The sequence below is a fragment of the Syngnathus typhle genome, linkage group LG8, assembly GCF_033458585.1.
Source record: "Syngnathus typhle isolate RoL2023-S1 ecotype Sweden linkage group LG8, RoL_Styp_1.0, whole genome shotgun sequence".
Classification (NCBI taxonomy): domain Eukaryota; kingdom Metazoa; phylum Chordata; class Actinopteri; order Syngnathiformes; family Syngnathidae; genus Syngnathus; species Syngnathus typhle.
Genome location: NC_083745.1, coordinates 3,472,824 through 3,493,155, shown reverse-complemented (window position 1 = coordinate 3,493,155; position 20,332 = coordinate 3,472,824). Strand labels below are relative to the sequence as shown.

At 43.1% G+C, this 20,332-nt stretch overlaps 1 protein-coding gene across 3 annotated transcripts; it reads right to left on the bottom strand.

The window, feature by feature from the left end:
* Positions 1-3,256: 3,256 nt before the first annotated feature.
* sema4ga (sema domain, immunoglobulin domain (Ig), transmembrane domain (TM) and short cytoplasmic domain, (semaphorin) 4Ga) lies at positions 3,257-19,631 on the bottom strand. Of its 3 annotated transcripts, XM_061284534.1 has the most exons (16): positions 19,507-19,631; positions 19,374-19,429; positions 16,816-17,047; positions 13,339-13,490; positions 12,802-12,864; positions 12,631-12,729; positions 12,086-12,176; positions 11,911-12,018; positions 11,337-11,497; positions 11,080-11,255; positions 10,251-10,389; positions 6,199-6,421; positions 5,934-6,049; positions 5,714-5,868; positions 5,137-5,195; positions 3,257-4,679 (listed from the first exon to the last, which is right to left on the bottom strand). In XM_061284534.1, exons 3-16 carry the CDS (start codon positions 16,946-16,948, stop codon positions 3,739-3,741), a joined length of 2,616 nt encoding a protein of 871 aa, XP_061140518.1. In that variant the 5' UTR covers positions 16,949-17,047; positions 19,374-19,429; positions 19,507-19,631; the 3' UTR covers positions 3,257-3,738. The 3 variants fall into 3 exon arrangements, with proteins under 3 accessions (XP_061140518.1, XP_061140519.1, XP_061140520.1); XM_061284535.1 differs by lacking the exons at positions 16,816-17,047; positions 19,374-19,429; positions 19,507-19,631 and having other exon boundaries at positions 12,802-12,962; positions 13,339-13,480; XM_061284536.1 differs by lacking the exons at positions 12,631-12,729; positions 12,802-12,864; positions 13,339-13,490; ... (1 more) ...; positions 19,374-19,429; positions 19,507-19,631 and adding an exon at positions 12,388-12,611.
* Between the last annotated feature and the right edge of the window lie 701 nt (positions 19,632-20,332).

Genomic DNA, 20,332 nt, shown 5'->3' with positions numbered 1-20,332 from the left:
GATTAAAGAAATGCAAATTGAATATAAAGCAATAAAGTAGGCTTATGAGGTCAACGGTTCTGTTCAGTTAGTGGAGCTCGGAATTTAAAGCAAATATGATGAATCAGCATTTTCTTGTTATGCTGCACACAATCGCGAATAGTCGCAATTTTTCTCGAAGGAGAAAAGTCTTGATACTGCAAGAATATGTGGTAATGACTTCTTTTAAGCCAGCACATCTCTATGGCTTTTTTTTTTTTTCATTGCAAATTGGGATCACTCCAGGCTGCTCCGTTCCGTAGCACAACAGGGCTATAAAAATATTGGCGCACTATTACAGTGGAGCCCTGAGAAATTATTAAAAGCACGTGTCAGCGTGCGTGTGATTAATCTGAATCACATTAGAGATTTGCCACAAGGGAAGGAGTCCTCAGACAAAGTGCCGGACGTGCCTTGAAGGGGTGTGGCCTAATATGTCTTGTTCAATTAATGACTGTGGCTCTCCTTGCCCACATCAGAGAACATCACAGGATCTTAATTGCTCTTTTTTTTTTATTTTAACCACAGTTACCTCGATGTGTCTATGATTTAGTGCAGATATGCGTGGCGCATAAGTGGGTCAAACCACCGCGTCCACTGGGAGGTAAACACACAAAGATGATCTTTAATCCATTGGATTGGAGCTGCCTGCAGTAACTCAATTATACACACATCTGTTTCACACAGAAAGTGAAGTGGGCCAAAATTGCGCTGAGATTAGTCACTTATCCAAACTACCGAGGGAAGGACGTGGATATCATCACGTTTTTCATTTTTTTTGCTATGAATCCTGAATTAGTCAAACAAATTGATCTTTTTCTCACCCCGGGAGCAAAAAGTTGCTTAAAAAAACAACAGTAACAACACTTTTGGTCTGGGAAGTTTTTTTTATATTTTTTTATTAAAGTACTACTTTTTAACCCCCACCTTCCTGGTCCGCAAATCACTCACGAATTTTATTCAGGAAAGCTGATTTCTAATCCAGGAGTACCCATAAATATGCCTTTAGTGACCTCCAGTGGACAGGAGCTGAAGTGCTTCAGCTCGAATTCAATTGACCGCTAGATGTCGCAACACGTGCATAAAACAAGTCACTTTTCAAAACGGTTTAACAAGCTTACCTTTCTCTGACAGCTTTGCTACAAATTTGATTTGATTCACATTTTCATTGTTGATAGAATCCAAAATAAAATAACATTTCAAATCTATTAAAAACGAACGAAACGAACAACAAAGAAATCAAGTGTGCCTCTACGCATTCCCACCTAGCCCTGTTTCATTCAAATAATTTACTCCTAAGGAAAATGCGAATACATGTGCAGCTGCATTTAGTATTTATCAGTTATATAAATATTTTGCATACATGGGCAAATAGAATAAGATTGGTTAACATCTAGCTTTACAAATAGTACAATTAAGCACAATTGTGTCTAATAATCGCTTTCCACACCCTCCCTGAAGCTCATTCTTGATGTTTGAAATCTATTTCTAACTCTCTTCTCCCCTGGGGATCTTATTTTACGAACCACGACGATGTAAAGCCGTTTTGATCCTATCGCCTTTGTCCAAAATGCAAATTTAGTGCAGGAAGATATTTTTATCTTAAAAACACGGCAAAATTGACATGCTGTTTCTTTAACAGGGCTAAGACAAACAGGTAAGAACTGTCAAAATGAATCGAACCCCCCCCCCCCCCCCCCCCACACACACACACACACACAAAACCCAAATCCACTCGTTTTGCCGGCGGAGAAAAACAAAACGAGTGAGAACTGGCACTTCCTGCTTGCCCTGTTTTGGAGGAGAGGCCTTGACAGAAAATAACACGAACTTAAGTCGAACTTAAGACAGTGGCGTGTGCTCCTAATCATGTGTTTACAATGTGTGTGACAACACTTGAGGTTTTGTTGCGGTGCCAGCAAACCCATTATGACGTCATGGCAACTTGTCAACAACATCAGGTCACGTGGCATCAGATGAATTCGGGAGTTAAATTTGAAAATTAAACACCAATGACATAAAAAAGGAAAAGACGAGCATTGAGGAGATGATGGAAGGTTGAAGGAGAAAGTTTATTTGAAATGAAAGACAACAGCCTTCTGTCATTATTGGTGTCAGTGAGAAACAGTTAAGGACACACAAGAGAGGAAAGGAAGATGCAAAAAGAAAAACAACACGTGGCAATAGCAAGGCAAGTCATAAGAGAAAAGACGCATGATTGACACACAGTTAAGAGCATGCTGCTCAGTTCATGAAATACTTTATCACGTCAATTTTACACTGAACAGCGACATAAAATAGATATAGCGTCTTAGCTAGAAAAACAAGTGTCGATCCTTGTGTGTTCTTTACATGCTTGACCATTATTGTTGATTCGGATTATAATTATGGATTATACTGACCCCTGGTGGTCAAGGCTGGCACTCCATAAAGATCAGCATTATGGCCACGATATCACGATGCAAAAACGGTTGTATTTAATTACGCTAGGAGAATGTTTTTATATATTACAATACTTTATAATGATATTGTCCATATTTAAAAAAAAAATGTTATAAAGATGAACCACATTTCCGATCGTTTTAAGATGGCAATATATTCTGTGTGGGAACACTAATGCGTCAAATCTTGACATTTGCACAATAATACACAAGAACAGTAAAAAGAAAAAGAAAAGAAAGACAAAAAAGAATTACCTCAGCCTCAACACGGACCCTGCCTCACTCTCCCGCCCGCCTCCGTGATGTCCTTCTGTTCATCATCTGTGGACGGTTGTCCTCGTAAATTCGAAATTCCCTCAGGCTTGATGTCCTTTAGAACCTTTAAGGACTGCAGGTTCAAATAAAACAATACCGCATTGAAATGATTACATTATTCTTCTGGATTGTTTTGCAACCATTACTTAATATCGATTCGCTTAAATATTTGTAATTGTATTCTTTAAAGAAATGTGTGCGAGTGTGTGTGTGTGTGTGTACTGTACACCAAGGCAAAGTTATTAGTAGAAGATTAATATTATATTAATATATAATATTAATTAAGGTGACTCCACGTATTTGAGGCTCTGACATGACTTGAGCGTGTTCCACCAGAAATACTGGAGGAGTCACTGAAAGGCAGGCTCTGTCAAGCTTAAAGTGCCTTCTGGAAATTTGGCACAAAAGCCCAACTAACTATTTTTGTTGTGCCATCAGTGAACGAACCTGTTGTCTCCATCACAAGAAGCAGGATGTCAGACTATGATCAGTGCCCAAATTTATTTTTTGTGAGTAGAGTCGAATAAAAATTGTGAGTGACACATTTTAAAAATGCATAGGGTCATTTTTGTACCGAGTTAATGCTAACAAAGTTTAGCTATAGCTGCCGTCTTCCTTTGAGCCCAGCTTTAGAGTTGCAAAGGATCGAGTTTCTGGTAAATTTCCAGGGGAATTTAAGATGGGGAATTTTTGGTGACTGGTTAATCGTGGCCACGTCCCACCAGTTTAACTCGAACGAGAGAAAATTAAATAAAGAAAATAAAGGATTACATCCATCTATTCATGATCTGAACCACCTGGAATTTTGCTAATTCCAGAGAGGTTGCAAGTGTCTCTCAGGGAACAAATGAAGTGAGGTAGAATGTTTTTTGTTTTTTTTCTCGCCACTTCTGTTTCACACTTTTGCCATCATTCCCTTGACACCCTTGAAAACTTGAGCAAAGCGAGTCTCACGTCCCCCGGGCTACACCGAGCTCTCGTCCGGTCTGGCCGTCAGCTGAGTGCATTTGCGCTTCTCGAAGATCCTGTTGAGTTCCTCGGAAATGGACGAGCAGTGCGGCGTGTCGCTTTGGGTGAGCAGCACGTAGCTGTTGCCGTTCATCCGCCGCAGGACGCTGGGCAGGGTGGCCGAGAACCCGTTGGGGAAGTTGCTCTCGGGCGTGACGGGCAGCGGCGGGGCCGGCGGCGGGGAGGCTTTCTCCTCGTTGGGTGAGGTGTAAGCCTCGCCCGGGACGATTTGCAGGAAGGCTCCTTCGTCGACGTTGCCGTTTGGTGGCTTGGAGACGCCGTTGTGGACGGCGTGTCCGTTGCTGGAGATGGTCTTTAGCTCCAAGTGGGTGGAATTTCGCTGTTGTTTCCTGGGGTCTCTCTTCCCGCTCTGGTACGCCGCGGCCGCCGTGGGTAGCGAGTACTTCCCTCGGGTGCCAACCCGCAGGCAGAAGCCCAGGTAGAACAGCACCACGGCGAGAACCACGCATAGGCTGCCCAGGATGGTGATGAGGGACAGATACATTGTTTCCATGTTCTTGGCGGAAAGCAGCTCCGAGTGCGGCATCCGAGGCACCGGGGCCATCTCGGAGGGAGCGGGCGTCGCGGCGTTGAAGTGGCGGCGAGGGTTTCCCATGGGCGAAGAAGACGAGTCGGGAGAAACGGTGACGTTGTAGGTAACCACGGCAACTTGGATGTTGTTCTCCACGCTGTAGCAGGTGTAAAGGCCGCTTTGGTCTTGGCGGGCCCGGATGATGAGCAGGCCGTCGGTGCCGGTCCGGAAGCCGGAGCTGAGGCCGTAGCCGTGTAGCTCCTGGCCGCCTAGCGTCCACAGCGGCGCGGCTAGGTTGGAGCTGAGCTCGCACTGCAGCAGCACGTCGTCGCCCACTCGCACCGAGCGGCTGCGCGTGGACACTTCTGGAAAAGTTGAAAAATTGTGATTCGGTACTTAGCTTGAAAACTGCTAGCTCGTGTTTTTTTTTTTTTTAAACACAGGTAGGGCAAGATACTTTTTTTAAAATATCCCTGTCGACATTTTCCCCTTCGTGAAAATGTCATCCAACAGTTCCTTGGCAGCCGGCGCATATTTGACATGAAAGGCCGTCCAAAGTTTTAAACTCGTCTTACTTTCAGCCATCTTATCACCTAGCGCAGGCCAAAACAAGAAGCTGCCACATTTGATCAGATTGAAAGTGCGAGGAAGGAGTCAGCATTCCCCTGCCATGAATATCAAACAGATCTCTCTCAGAACGGGATTAAAAGAACAGAGGAGAGCAGCGTGTGCATAATCAGCTTTCAAAAAATGGAAACTCCATGCATTGTTTTTGCTTTGACTTTCATCACTGGTATTGATTGAGAGGAGAATTCAACCTACCCGTTTGAGAGTCATCACAGCCCCTGCTGCCTTGCTGGATGTCCTGGATCAACGTGGATCTTCGAGGGCGAGAAAACAACACGAGTGCAATGTAAATATATAAATCGTTTTTTTTATTGTGTTTTAACTGCTAAATCCGTATGTTTATGTAACACGGGTTCTGCATTGTGTATATGCTAATAGCGCTTTCTGCTAAAGTTTCGCTAACCAATATGATCAATAAAGAACAAAAAGCTGGCTAGCGTTTCCAATTTCGTTGGAAACGTGGCTTGAAGTAAAGAGCTGCACATTGTGTTTACTTTCAGCTCACGCTTCTTTCAGCCAACATAGGGATTGCGTAACTTCTCGGAAAAAGGGCGCTGTGACAGGACGCGGTGTTGTTTGCGGTGAGGTGATAGGCGGCTTTTTTTTTTTTTTCTGATCACCTGATAAACGCGCGCACAAGCATATCGGCCTATCCGCGCGTGTTTTCGATTTTTATTATTTGCCTTGGTTAAAACGGGAAGTTGCCCTGTTGTGAAATGCCTGACACACACACACACACGCTCGTTCGCTCAGTCAGACAAAGAGCACGTACTTGTCGGTGGACATCATGACGTCCACGCATTGGTCCCCGCTCCAGGCGCAGTGGGGGTCCCTGGCGAAGATGCAGTCGTAGCAGGAGGCGTACCGACGGCAGCTGAAAAGGGGCAGCTGCACTACGCCCGACGGGGAGCCCACATACACGCTCATCTGTTACGCAACAAACAAAGAATAAACACGCGTGCATGTGCGTGTGCGTGGTGTAGACACGCTACCTGATCAACTGAGATGATCACATTGTCCACAGGGTGCGGGTTTTCAAAGAGCTGCAGCTCCTCGATGATGTGCAGCAGACCCTCCACGTGGACGGCCTTGTGCAGCCAGCCTTCATCTGAAAGGCACAAAAATGCACTCTTTTCACATACGTCATCATATATTATCTAATAAACAAACCAATGACATAACATTTGAAAAGAAAAATGGCCGGCATTCTCTGGAGATGAATGTGATGCTGAGCTAAAACGCCAAGCTGCTTCCCACCTGTTCCCATATACAACACATGGTACTCGTTGCCATCCAAGCCTTGGACGACGTTCACCGCCATGCGAGTGTAGTCTGTGGTCCTCCTGAACAACAGGGGGCGGCGGTCGAAAGCCTGGACCTGCTGGGACATGAGCGGGTGCCTTCGGACAAAGTTGAGCACGTCATCGGGTAGGGAGGTGGACACGTTGATGCCCTTGGCCCTCGTGGTGTCTGTGATACACTAAGGGGCACAAAAAATAGGGTGAAGAAAGTAAAAAAAAATGGGAAGACCTTGCAGGTCAAAAGTTAAGGTGCCACTTGAGGTGTCCGTGTTTTTTTAAGTCAAGTCAAGTCAAGTCAAGTTTATTTGTATAGCCCTAAATCACAAGCAGTCTCAAAGGGCTTCACATAGACAGAAATTGACAATTATTCTCAAAGCATCCCCTGATCTTAAGCTCCCAAAAGGGCAAGGAAAAACTTAAAAACCCCTAGCAGGGGGAAAATGAGAAACCTTGAGAAGGGACCACAGATGGAAGGATCCCCCTTTCAGGATCACCAGGTTGAAATGGATGCAGAGAGGGCACAAATGATACAACATGAAAATCAATTAAATAAAAAGTGGATGTCCATGTCACAGCAGAGGGCTGCCGAAAGGAGCCCTCAATTGTCCTGGCAGTGCTCTTCGAGGAGGTTGAGCTGCAGTTCCCCTATCCTGAATTGGCCACGAGAATCCAGATAGCCGCTGTCAGCATGGGTACCACCTAACCACCTCCCCGGCCGGGGAGGGGGGAGGGAGGGGGTGGAGAGGGAGAGAAAACAAACTCCAGCCGAATCGGCCACTACAGGTTAGTTAAAGGCCATGTCATAGAAATGTGTCTTTAAACGTGTCTTAAATGTTTCTACTGAGGTAGCAGTCCTAATATCCATTGGTAGGGCATTCCAAAGCTCTGGAGCCCGAATAGAAAATGCTCTAGAGCCTGCAGACATTTTCTTAGCCCTCGGTGTCGCTAAAAGGGTAGCGTTTTGCGAACGAAGGTTACGAGACGGAACATAAGGAACAACTAGGTCGACGAGATATGAAGGCGCTAAGCCATGCAGCGATTTATAGGTTAATAGAAGAACCTTGAAGTCACATCTTAAATGGACCGGAAGCCAATGTAAGTTGGCTAGTATTGGGGTAATGTGATCAAATTTTCTTGTCCGAGAGAGCAGCCTTGCAGCGGCATTTTGTACTAACTGTAGACTTTTGATGCGGGACTTAGGAAGACCCGAAAATAGTACATTACAGTAGTCCAGGCGCGACGTGACGAACGCATGTATAATAGTTTCCGCATCACCGGTCGAAAGGATCGGACGAATCTTTGCAATATTACGAAGGTGAAAAAACGCAATTCTGGTTATATTCTTAATGTGCTTTTGAAAGGAGAGAGTTTGGTCAAATATTACCCCGAGATTAGTTACAGTATCGCTTTGAGTGATAGTACGGTTATCTATAGTTATAGCGGTTTCCTTGAATAAGTGTTGATAACGAGCTGGACCAATTATCAACATCTCAGTTTTATCTGGGTTAAGACGAAGGAAGTTGAGAGACATCCATTGCTTGATCTCCGCAAGGCACTTCTCAAGATTACAACAATCCCGCGGATCTGTCATCGATAACGGCATATATAATTGGGTGTCATCCGCATAGCATTGAAAACTAATATTATATTTACGTATTATGTCCCCAAGCGGAATCATATAAATATTAAAAAGAATTGGTCCGAGAACCGATCCCTGTGGGACACCACATGTAACATTATAGAGCTCCGAGGACGCATTGCCATGGACCACTCGGTGCGTCCTGTTTGATAGATAGGAATGGAACCAGCCTAGTGCTGACCCTGAAATACCAACACAACTTTTAAGACGCCCTAATAAAATATCGAAGTCTACAGTGTCGAAGGCAGCACTAAGATCGAGTAGTAACAGTACAGACGAAATGTTTGAATCCATAGCTACGAGGAGATCATTAGTCACTTTCGCAAGTGCTGTCTCAGTGGAATGATTAGCTCTAAAACCAGACTGAAAAGTGTCGTATCGATTATTGGCGACCATGTAATCAATAAGCTGCTGCGCTACTACTTTTTCAAGAAGTTTTGCTATGAATGGGAGGTTTGAAACTGGCCTATAATTACTGAGACAGTCCGGGTCAAGATTTGGTCGCTTAAGTAACGGTTTAATGATAGCGGTTTTAAAGGCTGTTGGCACTATCCCAGAGGAGACAGACAGATTGATTATATTTAAGACGGACGGTCCTAAAATTTGAAATAATTCTTTAAGTAGTTTGGCTGGAAGAGGGTCGAGTAAACATGTTGTTTGTTTAGCCGCACTAACAATTTGTGTAAGCCTTTCAAGAGACACGCTTTTAAAAGTTGAGAGGGTTGTTGCATGATCATCAGCGTTGGTAAACGGCGTGCTCGACCGAGCGATTGGAATGCTATTCTTGATCTCATCCCTAATGGATTCAATCTTTTGAGCAAAAAATTTCATGAACTCGTCAGCTGAGTGGAAGGAACTATCGGAGGTCGGCTGGCGCAGAGTCAGCTTTGCCACTGTATCAAATAGGTGTTTCGGATTGTTTTTATTGAGATTAATAACTTGCGAAAAATATCGAGTTTTTGCTAAGATAAGCGCATCTTTATATTTCAGGAGGCTATCCTGCCATGCCTGATGGAAAACCTCAAGTTTGGTTAGACGCCATCTGCGCTCATGCTTTCTACATAATTGCTTAAGCGTACGCGTTTCATCTGTGAACCATGGAGTAGGCACTCTACGGCGAGTTTTCAGACGTAACGGCGCCACAGAGTCAATGGCATTTAACAATGTCGCATTGAATTCATTCGTAAGATTATCAATAGAGTCGGCGTATGTGAGAAAATTAGTGGTTGCCGGCGACAGTATTTCAGATAGCGCAGTTGCAGTCATAGAGTTGAAATGACGGCTCCTATAATGCTGATTGCTCTCTTGTCTTTGACAAGGAACTATAATTTCAAACTTTATTAAGTAATGATCAGACAAAACAGTAGTGTATGGCAGTACTGCTATATTTGAGGTTGCAAGTCCTCGGGATAATACCAGATCTATGGTATTTCCATTCTTATGCGTTGCTGCCTGTACAGCTTGCGTAAAACCAAAGGTATCAGTTAAAGTCTGAAACGCCGAAGTAAGTGGCTCTGACGGTAAATTCATGTGGATGTTGAAATCGCCCATGATAATTATATTATCCGCATTGGTTACGAGATCAGCCACAAATTCTGAAAATTCATCCAGGAAGCCAGAGTAAGCCCCGGGTGGACGGTAAATAACAACAAGATAAAATGACGGTAAAGCGGTGGATCGGACAATGAGAACCTCAAATGTTTTAAATACGTTGATCGAACGAGGCCTAAAACTAAGCTCGGAATTCGAGATGAGGGCGACACCCCCACCCTTTTTTCGAGGACGCGCCACATGCGAGCTCACAAAATTTGGAGGCGAGGCCTCATTAAGCGGCATCAGTTCATTAGGTTTTAACCAGGTCTCGCAGAGACCAAAAGCGTTTAGATTATGTTCTGTGATGAGATCATTAACGAGAATGGCTTTCGTATGAAGCGATCTAATATTCATAAAACCAAGTTTAAGTGTAATTGGTCGATCCGGGTGCGTATTTATCGAAGGATATTTATACGAAATGCGAGTAAGATTGTGTTCTCTAAGCCTGACATCACCTCTCAAATGTTTGTTAGCGCGGTGGGCTGATACGACCGTGGGAATCTGATAGTAAATATTTGTTACACGTGTAGAATTATCTGAAACCGGCACCGTTTCCTCAGCAAAACCGGTCGGGGTGGAATGATTGGATTTGTCTACTACCCCAGTAGAAAGTGCGTTTATGTGTACTGTCGCACTATTCAAACTATCACGCTCTAGTCTACACAAGGAGCTATGTGCATGCTGGGAGTCTAGCCTAGCGCTAGTTAACTTTATCTTAACAGACTCCAAACCCATCCTGACAGGTGGTCTAATCACCTTTAAATTTTTTTATTTACCGTTCCAGGTCGTGGGTCAGGTATTTTTCCACTGTACTCCTTCCAGTTGGAGTCCTGCGTCTCCATGTAAGGCCCTTGGAACGCCTTTTGGACATCAGACAGCGAGAAGCGACACAACGCAGACGCCTTTATGTTTTTCCTACCCCCCACCAAAAAAAAAAAAAAAAAAAGAGAAGAGAAACAAACACACGCATACATGCGGAGTGAGCGAGAGCAGAGTACATGGTGTGAGCAGCAACGGAGATAAAAAAAAAAAATGGCGTAACCATGGCGACCGCTGTAGAAGTACAGTAGATCAGTGGCGCACCTACTTTAAAAGATGAAAATAACAAGATAAATGGCAAGAGGGAAGAGATGAGAAGGCGCAGGAGGAGTTCTGGCAGAGATGGAAGGAGCAGATTAGAGAGGAAGAGGAAAGACGTGGAGAAAACGCCACGCAGCCCACTACAACAGGGTTTATACACTTCCTCCAAAATGACAAAGATTGGCAAATATAACATTCAAAACTCCCAAAAAAGTGCTTTGGCAGTTTAGCAATTTTGTGCTATAAAGCTAAATAGAGAACAAAAGCAATTATACGCTGCGTATTTAATTAAATCCCATTCAATTGGTCTCGTGAAAATCTGCTAGCTTAAAGCGAACACACGCTATACACGGGCTAACAAAACTAATGTTGAGGCGGTAACTTATTTGAACACAAGCAGACAGATTTTTAAATCGACTCTCTGCCACATTTCCCTTTCCCGTCTTCGCCCGTTTCACGCTTTCCTTCCTTTGATCTCGCTTCGACTGTCTTAACAGATCAATTTCTCACTTCCCCGCGACTCACCAGCCCAGGCCGAAGATTGCGTAGAAGAGCGTGTCCTGCGGCGTGTCTCCGGGCACCACGAAGACGCTGCGCAGCTCGTTGAAGTGGAAGTCGTACTCTGGCAGGGAGCACATCAGCCGGACCTTGAGGAAAGACGTCCAACGTTTCTGGAGGGTCAGGAGGCCTCCTCGGTCTCCCTGAGGTGGAATAGGTGGCGGGAGAAGATCAGATACAGGGGAAAAAAAAAATCTGTCATCATCTCTGATTGTTTTGCTCACCTTGCAAATCCGAGCCACTCTCGCCACCCTTCCGTGGCCGCCGGAGGCGGCGCCGTGCTCCTGGCCGCCCTCGGTGAAGAAGAAGTAGATCTTGTCGTCGTCGCCGTCGATACTACTGCTCAAGCTCTCCCTCACCAATGCCGAGCCCACAAAGTTGGCCTCTGGAAGAATGAGGCGGATGACCAAATGTGGAGAATAAAGCACTTGATACTTATTTTATTCTTTGAACTCATTCAGTGCCATTGACGGTTAAAGACGTCAAAGATATTAACTGGGTTGGCAGTGAGTGAGTTACGTACGAGGAAGTAAATACTCAAGTAAAACACAGACAGCTGACAGTATCTGGACTACTTGGCAGTACTGGGAAGAACCATTTTTCATTCCCCGTCGAGGAGACCCAATTATATCCTCGGCTCATGTTTATGCATGGTCCCAGAAATGCCACTGACACGATCCCACTTGTTAGAAAACAAGCATTAAGATGCACGGCTCGATATTTTGATTTCACTCAGGAGGTTGGCAAGAATTCAATGAAACAGAGGCAAGCGTTTTAAAAAAAAATGAGGCGTCTTACCATTTAACCATCGTGTGGGAGCGTCCTCGGTCTTCAGAGTGGGAGAGTTGCGGCGGATATCGGGGAAGCTTCGAAACTCATATTGGGAAGCGGTAAACAGCTCCTGGTCTGAGAGGAAATCAAAGTTCCTTTTTTTTTGTTCTCCGTTTGACAGGCATGGGGAGAAAGTCCTTACCAACGATGAGGCCGGTGTATCCCGTTGTAGGGCTGTAGGGACATTTGTCTCGGCCCTCTTCGGGCAGAGACATCTCAAATTTTTCAGCATCCTGAAAAAAATAAAATAAAAAATAAAAATTGTGCACAATCCACTTTTTTCCCCCACAGAATAGAATGTAACAGGAATTAAATCAAATTCTATTTATTTATATTTATTTGACTGTGGCTCTCCTTTCCCACCCGAAGCGGCATTACATTGAGCATATGTAAAAAGAATCCAATTAAAAAGTGCAAAATAAAGCTACACTCTCTCTAACTCACTTATTAATTCTCTCCTTAAAGCTTTACGTTGGCATAGCAACAAGACACCTGGGTGCGTGGCCTTGTCGATATTAAGGCTGGAATACAAACGCAGATCAGCGGCAAGCTGGCCTTGTGAAGCTCAAGGTCGGAACATCGGAAAAATGCAATTATTAGAATGATGAAAAGAAACGTCCGTCTCATTGCTCTGAGGTTTACTTTTCAAATGATATGTATGGAAATGCGCACACGGGTCGAACATACAATATATGCACACAGAGGACTGAAGGCGTGCGTTCCGCACATGTACAGGTGCGTGGCGTTGAACCTCTGCAGGAAGCGGATGTGATTGAAACACTCCGTCTGCAAAAAAAAAAGGAGGAGGAGGATTGATTGAGGATATAAATACAAAAGAGGGAGAAGTTAAATGTCCACCTTGTTGTCTTTCCCCTTGAGAAGACACTGGCGTTTTTGCTCGGGGGAGGCCTCCCACTCCATCTGATGTAACAAAAACGCACAATCAGACACGACAGGAGCTTTACCGCAATGACCAGGAGGTTGTCAAGCGGTGGTCCGCGGCCCTCTAGTGGTCCGTGCTGGCATTGCAGGTGGTCCGCAAAATTGGAAAACATTTCTTTTTAAATAAAATGGATTCATTATTTACAATTGATTTATTATTAATTAACCTGATATATTATTAATTTGGTGAATCATTTATCCATCCAAATGATGTCAAATGTAGCTGAGATTCCCAAAATCGACATACAGATCCAAATAAATAGACTCCTTCAGTGCAAAATAAAAATATTCTACCAAAGCAGTGGTCCCCAAGTTGTTTATTGGTTATAATGGTGGACAAAACCAGTTGAAAACCCCTGGTGATTAATGCTGACTTTTTTTTTGCCCCATCGTCAAGCTTAAATGCAAAAGCAGCCTAAAAAAAAACGCCTGGACACGAGCGAATCAACTCACAATGAGCGCGGGAGCGGCTGAGACGTCAGCGGCGTTGAGCGCAAACGCCGCCCCCCGGGCCCCGACGTAGAGGCGCTGGCTGTCCGCCTCCAGCAGCATGGTGCTGTAGTTGACGGCCGAGGAGGAGCTGAAGCGCCTGCAGCCCTGCAGACCTGCGGGCACACGTGGGATTTGTTCACAGCCGTGCAGAAATCACACAGATGCCGAGTGACAATCACATTTTCAATGCTATCTTGATCATCAAGTTTAATCACACAAATGTGTCGGAAAGCGCCCGGCGTGCATCTCCAAGAGTACGACTGCGGAATAGTAGTGCGACTTTGGATCCCTTCCATTATATTGCTCTGGATTCAATTTGCACTGAAGCTGCAATGAAAAAGTCAGCCTGGCTAAGAAATAATTTCAGATTGTATATAGCACTCCACAGAAATAAAATGAAAAGAGGCTTTTCTGCAGCCTGTATGTGAGAGTAAGCGATATCGTCTTTGCGAGCTCGTAGAAAAGAGAGGCGGCATTTAGTGGAAGGTTCTCACTTGAAAGTCGCCCCGGGGCTTGCGTAAGCACAACGGACCGTCCATCAGGGTGCCACTTGAATTGTGTAAACATGACACCGCAGCCGCCTCTGGGCTTTTGCTAACAGCAACATGCAACGGACGTTGAGAATGTTTTATGAGCGGGAGCAGACTACCAAAGTAATATGTCGCCAAGCTATTTTGGTATTACTGTTATATAAAAAGGAAGTTCGAAATAATACGACTGGAGGGTCGCGACAAATGTAAACAATATTGGTCGAAAAAAGTACTGCTGGGTTTTTAGGGTAGGGTGTCTGTGAATCAAATCGTCTGTCCATACTGAAATGAATGGAAATGCCATTAATCTGTTCCATGTCCCTATATAAAAATATTTTAACACAAAAAAAAGACTGTATTTAAAATAATGCTAGCATGAAGCTAAATGGACTAGCTCAATTGTCTTTGTTTCATCTCCAGTGAGATAGTAAACTCTTGAATCCGCCTCGCTTGAAATGCGTTCCTCGCCTTTAGCCACAGTAACTCGGGATTGACTTGTGACTTGCGCAATTCCAACTTCCTCCCACCTCAGCTGACGCGTCGCGTTTCATTTCTGCTGTCTGATTGTGTGCCGACTCCCTCTCAGCGGGAGGAGGAGGAGTATTAGCGGATGGCTGCGTGGGATTTCCCGGACAATAGCGAGCGTGCACACTAGGAGCGTGGGCAAACACAATGCTCCGAGACGATACCTTGAGGATTCCGCTGTGAGATGACAGCATCAAGGATGATTATCTTTATGATGAATCAAAATCAAACTTTTGTATTTAGAAAAACAATGATGAACCTTTTTATGACATTTTACAGAACACATTAGTTGCTAAATCGTATTCTTCATTTTGGGAAATTTTCTGCACTGGCAATTTGAAATAATTTTGGAATCGACAGATAAAATTGAAAACTAAATTGACAGATTTTTCGAGTATTAAGAAAAACAACGGTAGCCTAGCATTAAGCTAGCTGCTATTCGTCACTTGCGTGGCTTTGTTCCGGTGCTGTCCAAATTTCACAAAGCAAAATTCTGATATTTTCATATCTAAGGGAAACAAAATGGAATGCAATAGAACTGCGAGATAAAATTTGGTCAGAGTTCGGTTTAACGTCATACGATGAAGTAATAACAAGCTGAGGCACGTAGTAGTTGCTGCATACAAGATTGGAGGTGAAAGGGGACATTTTGATACGCTGTTGGGAGAGAAAAATAAGCACCCGGTAAGCCAAGAAACATCATCCCAAGATGCTGGAGGTAAAAATTATAGCTGTGCATCAAAATATGGCACTTTTGTAGAATACTAAATTCATCACCGGTGGTGACGCAACATTGTCAATAGTCATACAAGCGTTTTTTTTTAGGGTGGGCTAGATTTGTTATTTTTTTCCCTCAGAATTTTCCGATGAACAACCTACAGTGCAAAAAAAAACAGATTTAATCATCTGGCTGGTGGTCTGTACCTTTATGAGGTTGCTAAGATACAATGTGGCTAGATGACAGGGATGACGGCATTTATATATAAAAGCCTTCACGCGGGATTTTTTCGACCTCAAAAGTGAGCACTAATAAATTTAAAATAAGAGCAATGAATAGAAAACTAAAGCAGATTGTAGATCAGAACTGCACTTGATGCAGCTGAGGTGAGATAACTTTGCTGTACTAACGCGTCTTAGCTTAATGCTAACACCAATGCAAAATTCCATAGGTATGGCTAATAAAACTAGCATTAAAGTTGCAGTAGTTAGACTCTTAGTCATAAAAACGGATATTCGAACAGATTCTTTTATTTACGATCTTCGTGTACGTATTATACTGCCGCCTAGTGGCTAAATTGTGCATTCCAGATGGACCAGCAAATATTTATTGAATTAAAGTGTGAAATCATGCTATAAAAACGGTCTATTTTTTTTTACATTATATTTAATTATGTTATAACTAGCGCACTGCTTTTATTGGAGGCTGGAAAAGAATAATGTGATAAAATGATGTATCATCACAGGTGTTAGTCGACGTCGAGCGCGACAGTCGTCATGGTAACGGTGCACCCCTCAAAAAAAGCTAAAGCGCCGTCAGTCTTTGCGGGGATCCGAACGGGAGGACTTTGAGACACAAAGTGCCACGGGTGATATGACAGACTGGCGGGAAGATGTCGCGATGTGGGGACCAAAGAAAGGAGCGGCGTCAGAAGAGCGCTTCAGTTTAAGAAAATAAAGAAAGATAACGACATGAAGTATAAAGACCACAGAAAAAATGTTGAATCTCACACTGTTACAAATATATATATATATATATATAAATATATATATAAATATATATATATATAAATATATATATATATATATAAATATATATTTTTTTTATATTTTGATTTTTTTTTATATATATATATATATATATATATATATATATATATATATATATATATATATATATATATATATATATATATATATATATTCCACTCTTCTAACCAAAAACTGTTTTGTAATTTGGTAAGAAAAAGAAGCACTTTTTGACTTTATAAAAACATACAATAATGCATAATTAAAATGAATTTTCAAAATGAGCGACTTGGGGAGCTACGAATATCCTGTTCATTGAGACACCTCAACTCTTCTTCCATCTCATCGGTACGACACTAATATCAGTTATTTGTTGCAGAGAATAACAATTTCATTCTTTGTCAACATGTTACTGCACTGCTCAATTTGCAGTTTAAACCGCAACATGGATGCTACTTAGCATTAAGGTTATAGTTTTTTTTTTTAACAACAAAATGAATAATTCTCTTTGTTTTAATGTTGTCAGTAACCTTCCGTTCGCGGGCGTGGCAATAAACTGAACGGGTGTACCTAATGTTGTGGTTAAGGATGGTTAATGAGCACCTTTGGAGGATTGAGTGACACAAAACACGCTTACTATTGCTCAAGACGGTGACACGCGGAGTCACGTCGAGATCCAGCGGCGGTCGGAATGGGTAGGCGGCCGCCACGCACACACAGCAGCTAACCAGCAGCAGGAGCCGCAGTGATGAGGAGCGGGCCGCCTTCATCTCCACACGCACACACACTCAGTGAGAAGGATGCATGCACCAGCGAAAAAGCTCACACAAACATATTCACACACTGGCTGCCTGGTTCACTGCAAGGACCTGAAAGAAGAGAAGACACATCCACCCAAAAAATTATTTTAATGTATTTGAATAATTAAAATAAGTGTTTTGCTCCACCCCAAAATAAATTGGAATTGTTACGAAATTATATAGAACTAATAATAATGACTAATAATTGTCACAGGAGTCCGCCAGGACATTGTGACAAGCCCGCAGGTGTGCATGTGTAAATACTGAATGTGCTCCTTTGACTTTTCAAATATGCAAACAACAGCACAGCAGAGGCGTGGAACCAATCTCACAGTATCTCGCATGGCCCAGCTAAGGTATTTTGCATAACGTAGAAGCATTTAGCTAGCAGACTTTCATATAGGCAAACTGTGTGGTTTGATTGAACATTTTGCTATTTAAATATACAGTGTTGAATATTATGTTGTTTCTTTTTATGCTTTGGTTGTTTGTGTTGCTGCTCTGTGTGTCTTAAAGCAGCAGTTGAGATTTATGATTACTGTAAAGTCTATGCTAATTTCCTTTAGCCTCATGGATAATAAAAAAAAGTGTGGTACTCCCATGCCAATTTTGGAAATGACCAAATTAATCGAACCAAAATGACAGATTTCCTGTTTCTTTTCAGGCGGGGCTTATTGAGACTCATCACGATTTTGCAAACTTATATCTCGATGTCTCGGAAATATAGCGTACGGAGGCCGGCAATTCCGGCAGTCGTGGCTTTGAGCTTGTGACGGACTTTCACCCCGAGAGTTGGCAATAAAAAAGCTGCCAGTTGCCTTTACGGACTCATCTAAGCTCCTTTGATCGGGTTGCGGGGGAAGCGCGCCAAGGAGGCCTTTAGGAGTCATTTATCTGGCTCGTGCAAATGATTGTCAAGGCCTCTCCGTGCTTTCAGTCGGCCGGTCAGTCTGCCAAAGTGGTGCTGATGTGGTCTTAAGAAAAAGAAATTCGGGGAGGCTTTTACACAAGTACAAAACAAAGAAGAGGCGGAAGGTACGAGCCAGCTGGGTAATATATCGTCTGACACATTTAAATAGAGCTCGGACTTGCACACACGTTGACCGTTTTCGCAGCGGAAACAAAGATATGACAAGGCGACTTCATCAACAGTACAAAAAAAGACTCGACTCTCTTTGTACCAAGGCATGTGCGTCTTTGTGAGACAACTAGTAGAAAAGACGACAGGCGCAATTTTAATAAGCCTTCTTTGTTTGATTCGGCACTTTTGTGTTTGTATTGAGTCGATAGACTTCGCTCAGACAAAAGACGGCGGCAGTTGAGGATGATTCGTTCTTTCTTTTGCTTCAGTTTTGGAATCAGCAAAAATGACCAAATTGTGTGCTCTTGTTTGGAGTCAGGGAACAAGGATGCAATCAATATTCAATAGGAGAATAGAAACATTGTACCATGGACACACAGCACAAACATAGTGAGTTCATTCAACTGTGTCATGAAACTTCCACACTGACTCCATTCTCAATGCTTGTGGTCTTCTCGGCTGGTTCAAAAATAATCATAATGAGTTTATCCTAACAATTTATTTTCTTTATCTCAGTGCAGCTTCCAGAGTGTGCATGTTGTCTTTTTATCCAATTAGATTTAAGTTTTTGTGTTGCCATGTCAGTCTAATCTGCCCTTTAAAATCAGTACTGTTGGTGCATGTTCTAGATGACTAAAAGTGAAAAATTTCCAGAATCAATTTTAAAATAATCCGCACAGGATGCTGTCCGCTGATTGGTTGGTCAAAGAAAACCTGTTCTGTTTGAAATATGCACACATGAATACATTTAATAATCAGCATTTTTAGTGAATATTTTATTTCCGAAGGAAGTCGGTGACAACCCGCACAGACATGCAAATGTCAAACGGAAAAGCGCGGCAAGAACATGGAAACTTTTGAGTGTCAGGGAGAGGTTAACCGGTAGTACAAGAATCATTCACTACTTGCCAACTTGGATTTGACTTTTATGGGATCACAAGTCAAAATGAAACTAAGGGTAGATAACAACTCACATGTCAGGTCACTCCAATGTGAACTTTGAGCAGATGGAAATTGCAATTTGGTACAGACTTGCTGTCAAAAATTAAATCTATTTAGACACTTTGGTGGGCCACAAAATTGATGGGGCGAACCAAATTTGGGCCCCGGTCCTTGAGTTTGACACCTGTACTTTAAGTTCCCCCCCCCCCCCCTCGCCACGTGATAGTAATTCAAAATACTGGTATCAGTTGATTAGATCACACACTGGTTGAATGATTTGTCAAAAAAAAAATCCTTATTAAGCATCACGAGAGAAGAAATCACGATGAGTAAAGCTATTTGAAAGTCTGCTGTGTGGTGTTTAAGTCTTACCTTAATCACGTAGAAATCGTGAAGAAGAAAAAAAGCAGGAAATAGTCTTCCACGCACTGTTTATTGCAAGTAGACTTTAGACAGACTGGAAGACTAAGCGAGCCAAACCCGCCCACGACGTTCACACTTGTACCTTCTCTTATGTGCCAGTTCAATTTAAACGATAAAATCCGCTTTTTTTATGCCCGGCGAAGAGGCGTCGTCCGCGGTGCGGCAGAGTGCAAGTGAGCTTGGTGTGGACTCGAGGTTTAAAAAATAAAAGGGTACACTCGAGCAACCTGTTTAAAACCGGAGTGAGAGGAGCAGCAGTGACACCAGGTGGACTTTTGAAGAACTGCAGGCGATTTCATCAACTTTCTCAGGTTTCTCAAAAAACGTCTGTAGTCTTGTGCAGTGATATAAAATAGTGTTTTAGCACCATCGTGTGGCATCTTTGGGAGTCAAACGTTCCGAAGTGGAGTTTGCCTTCGGCTTGTTTCTCGGTGGTCTGTGATTTTCTGGGGACCAATCCAGGGGGCTCCCCTGCCTCTTGATGCTTTAAGTGTAAAAACAAATAAATCCTGAAAAATCCCAACTGCTGTTTAATTGATGTTACTAATTAGTGTGGTTTTGCAAAATGCTGACTCGGTGATTAAGAGACACAAATGGACCCGATGAGTCGGAATGTTGCACCAGGAATATTTGAAGAAAAACTCATACTGTACTGCCGCATTCCACCTCGAGCTGTTTGCACACGTAAGAAATACTGCTGTGCTGATGGGGCAGATCCAAGATCCAAATCACTGAGGCTGTCTTGATACCTAATGAGTAAGTCTGGAAGGCGCAGACATCTTGAAATACCTTAAGGGGGACGAGGACAGAACTCCCCCTTCCCATTAATCTCCTGCCCAACTATAGATTAGATCTAAACTTGCATGAATGGTCAGCCATTAGCTATAGTCATTTGGGGATGACACAAC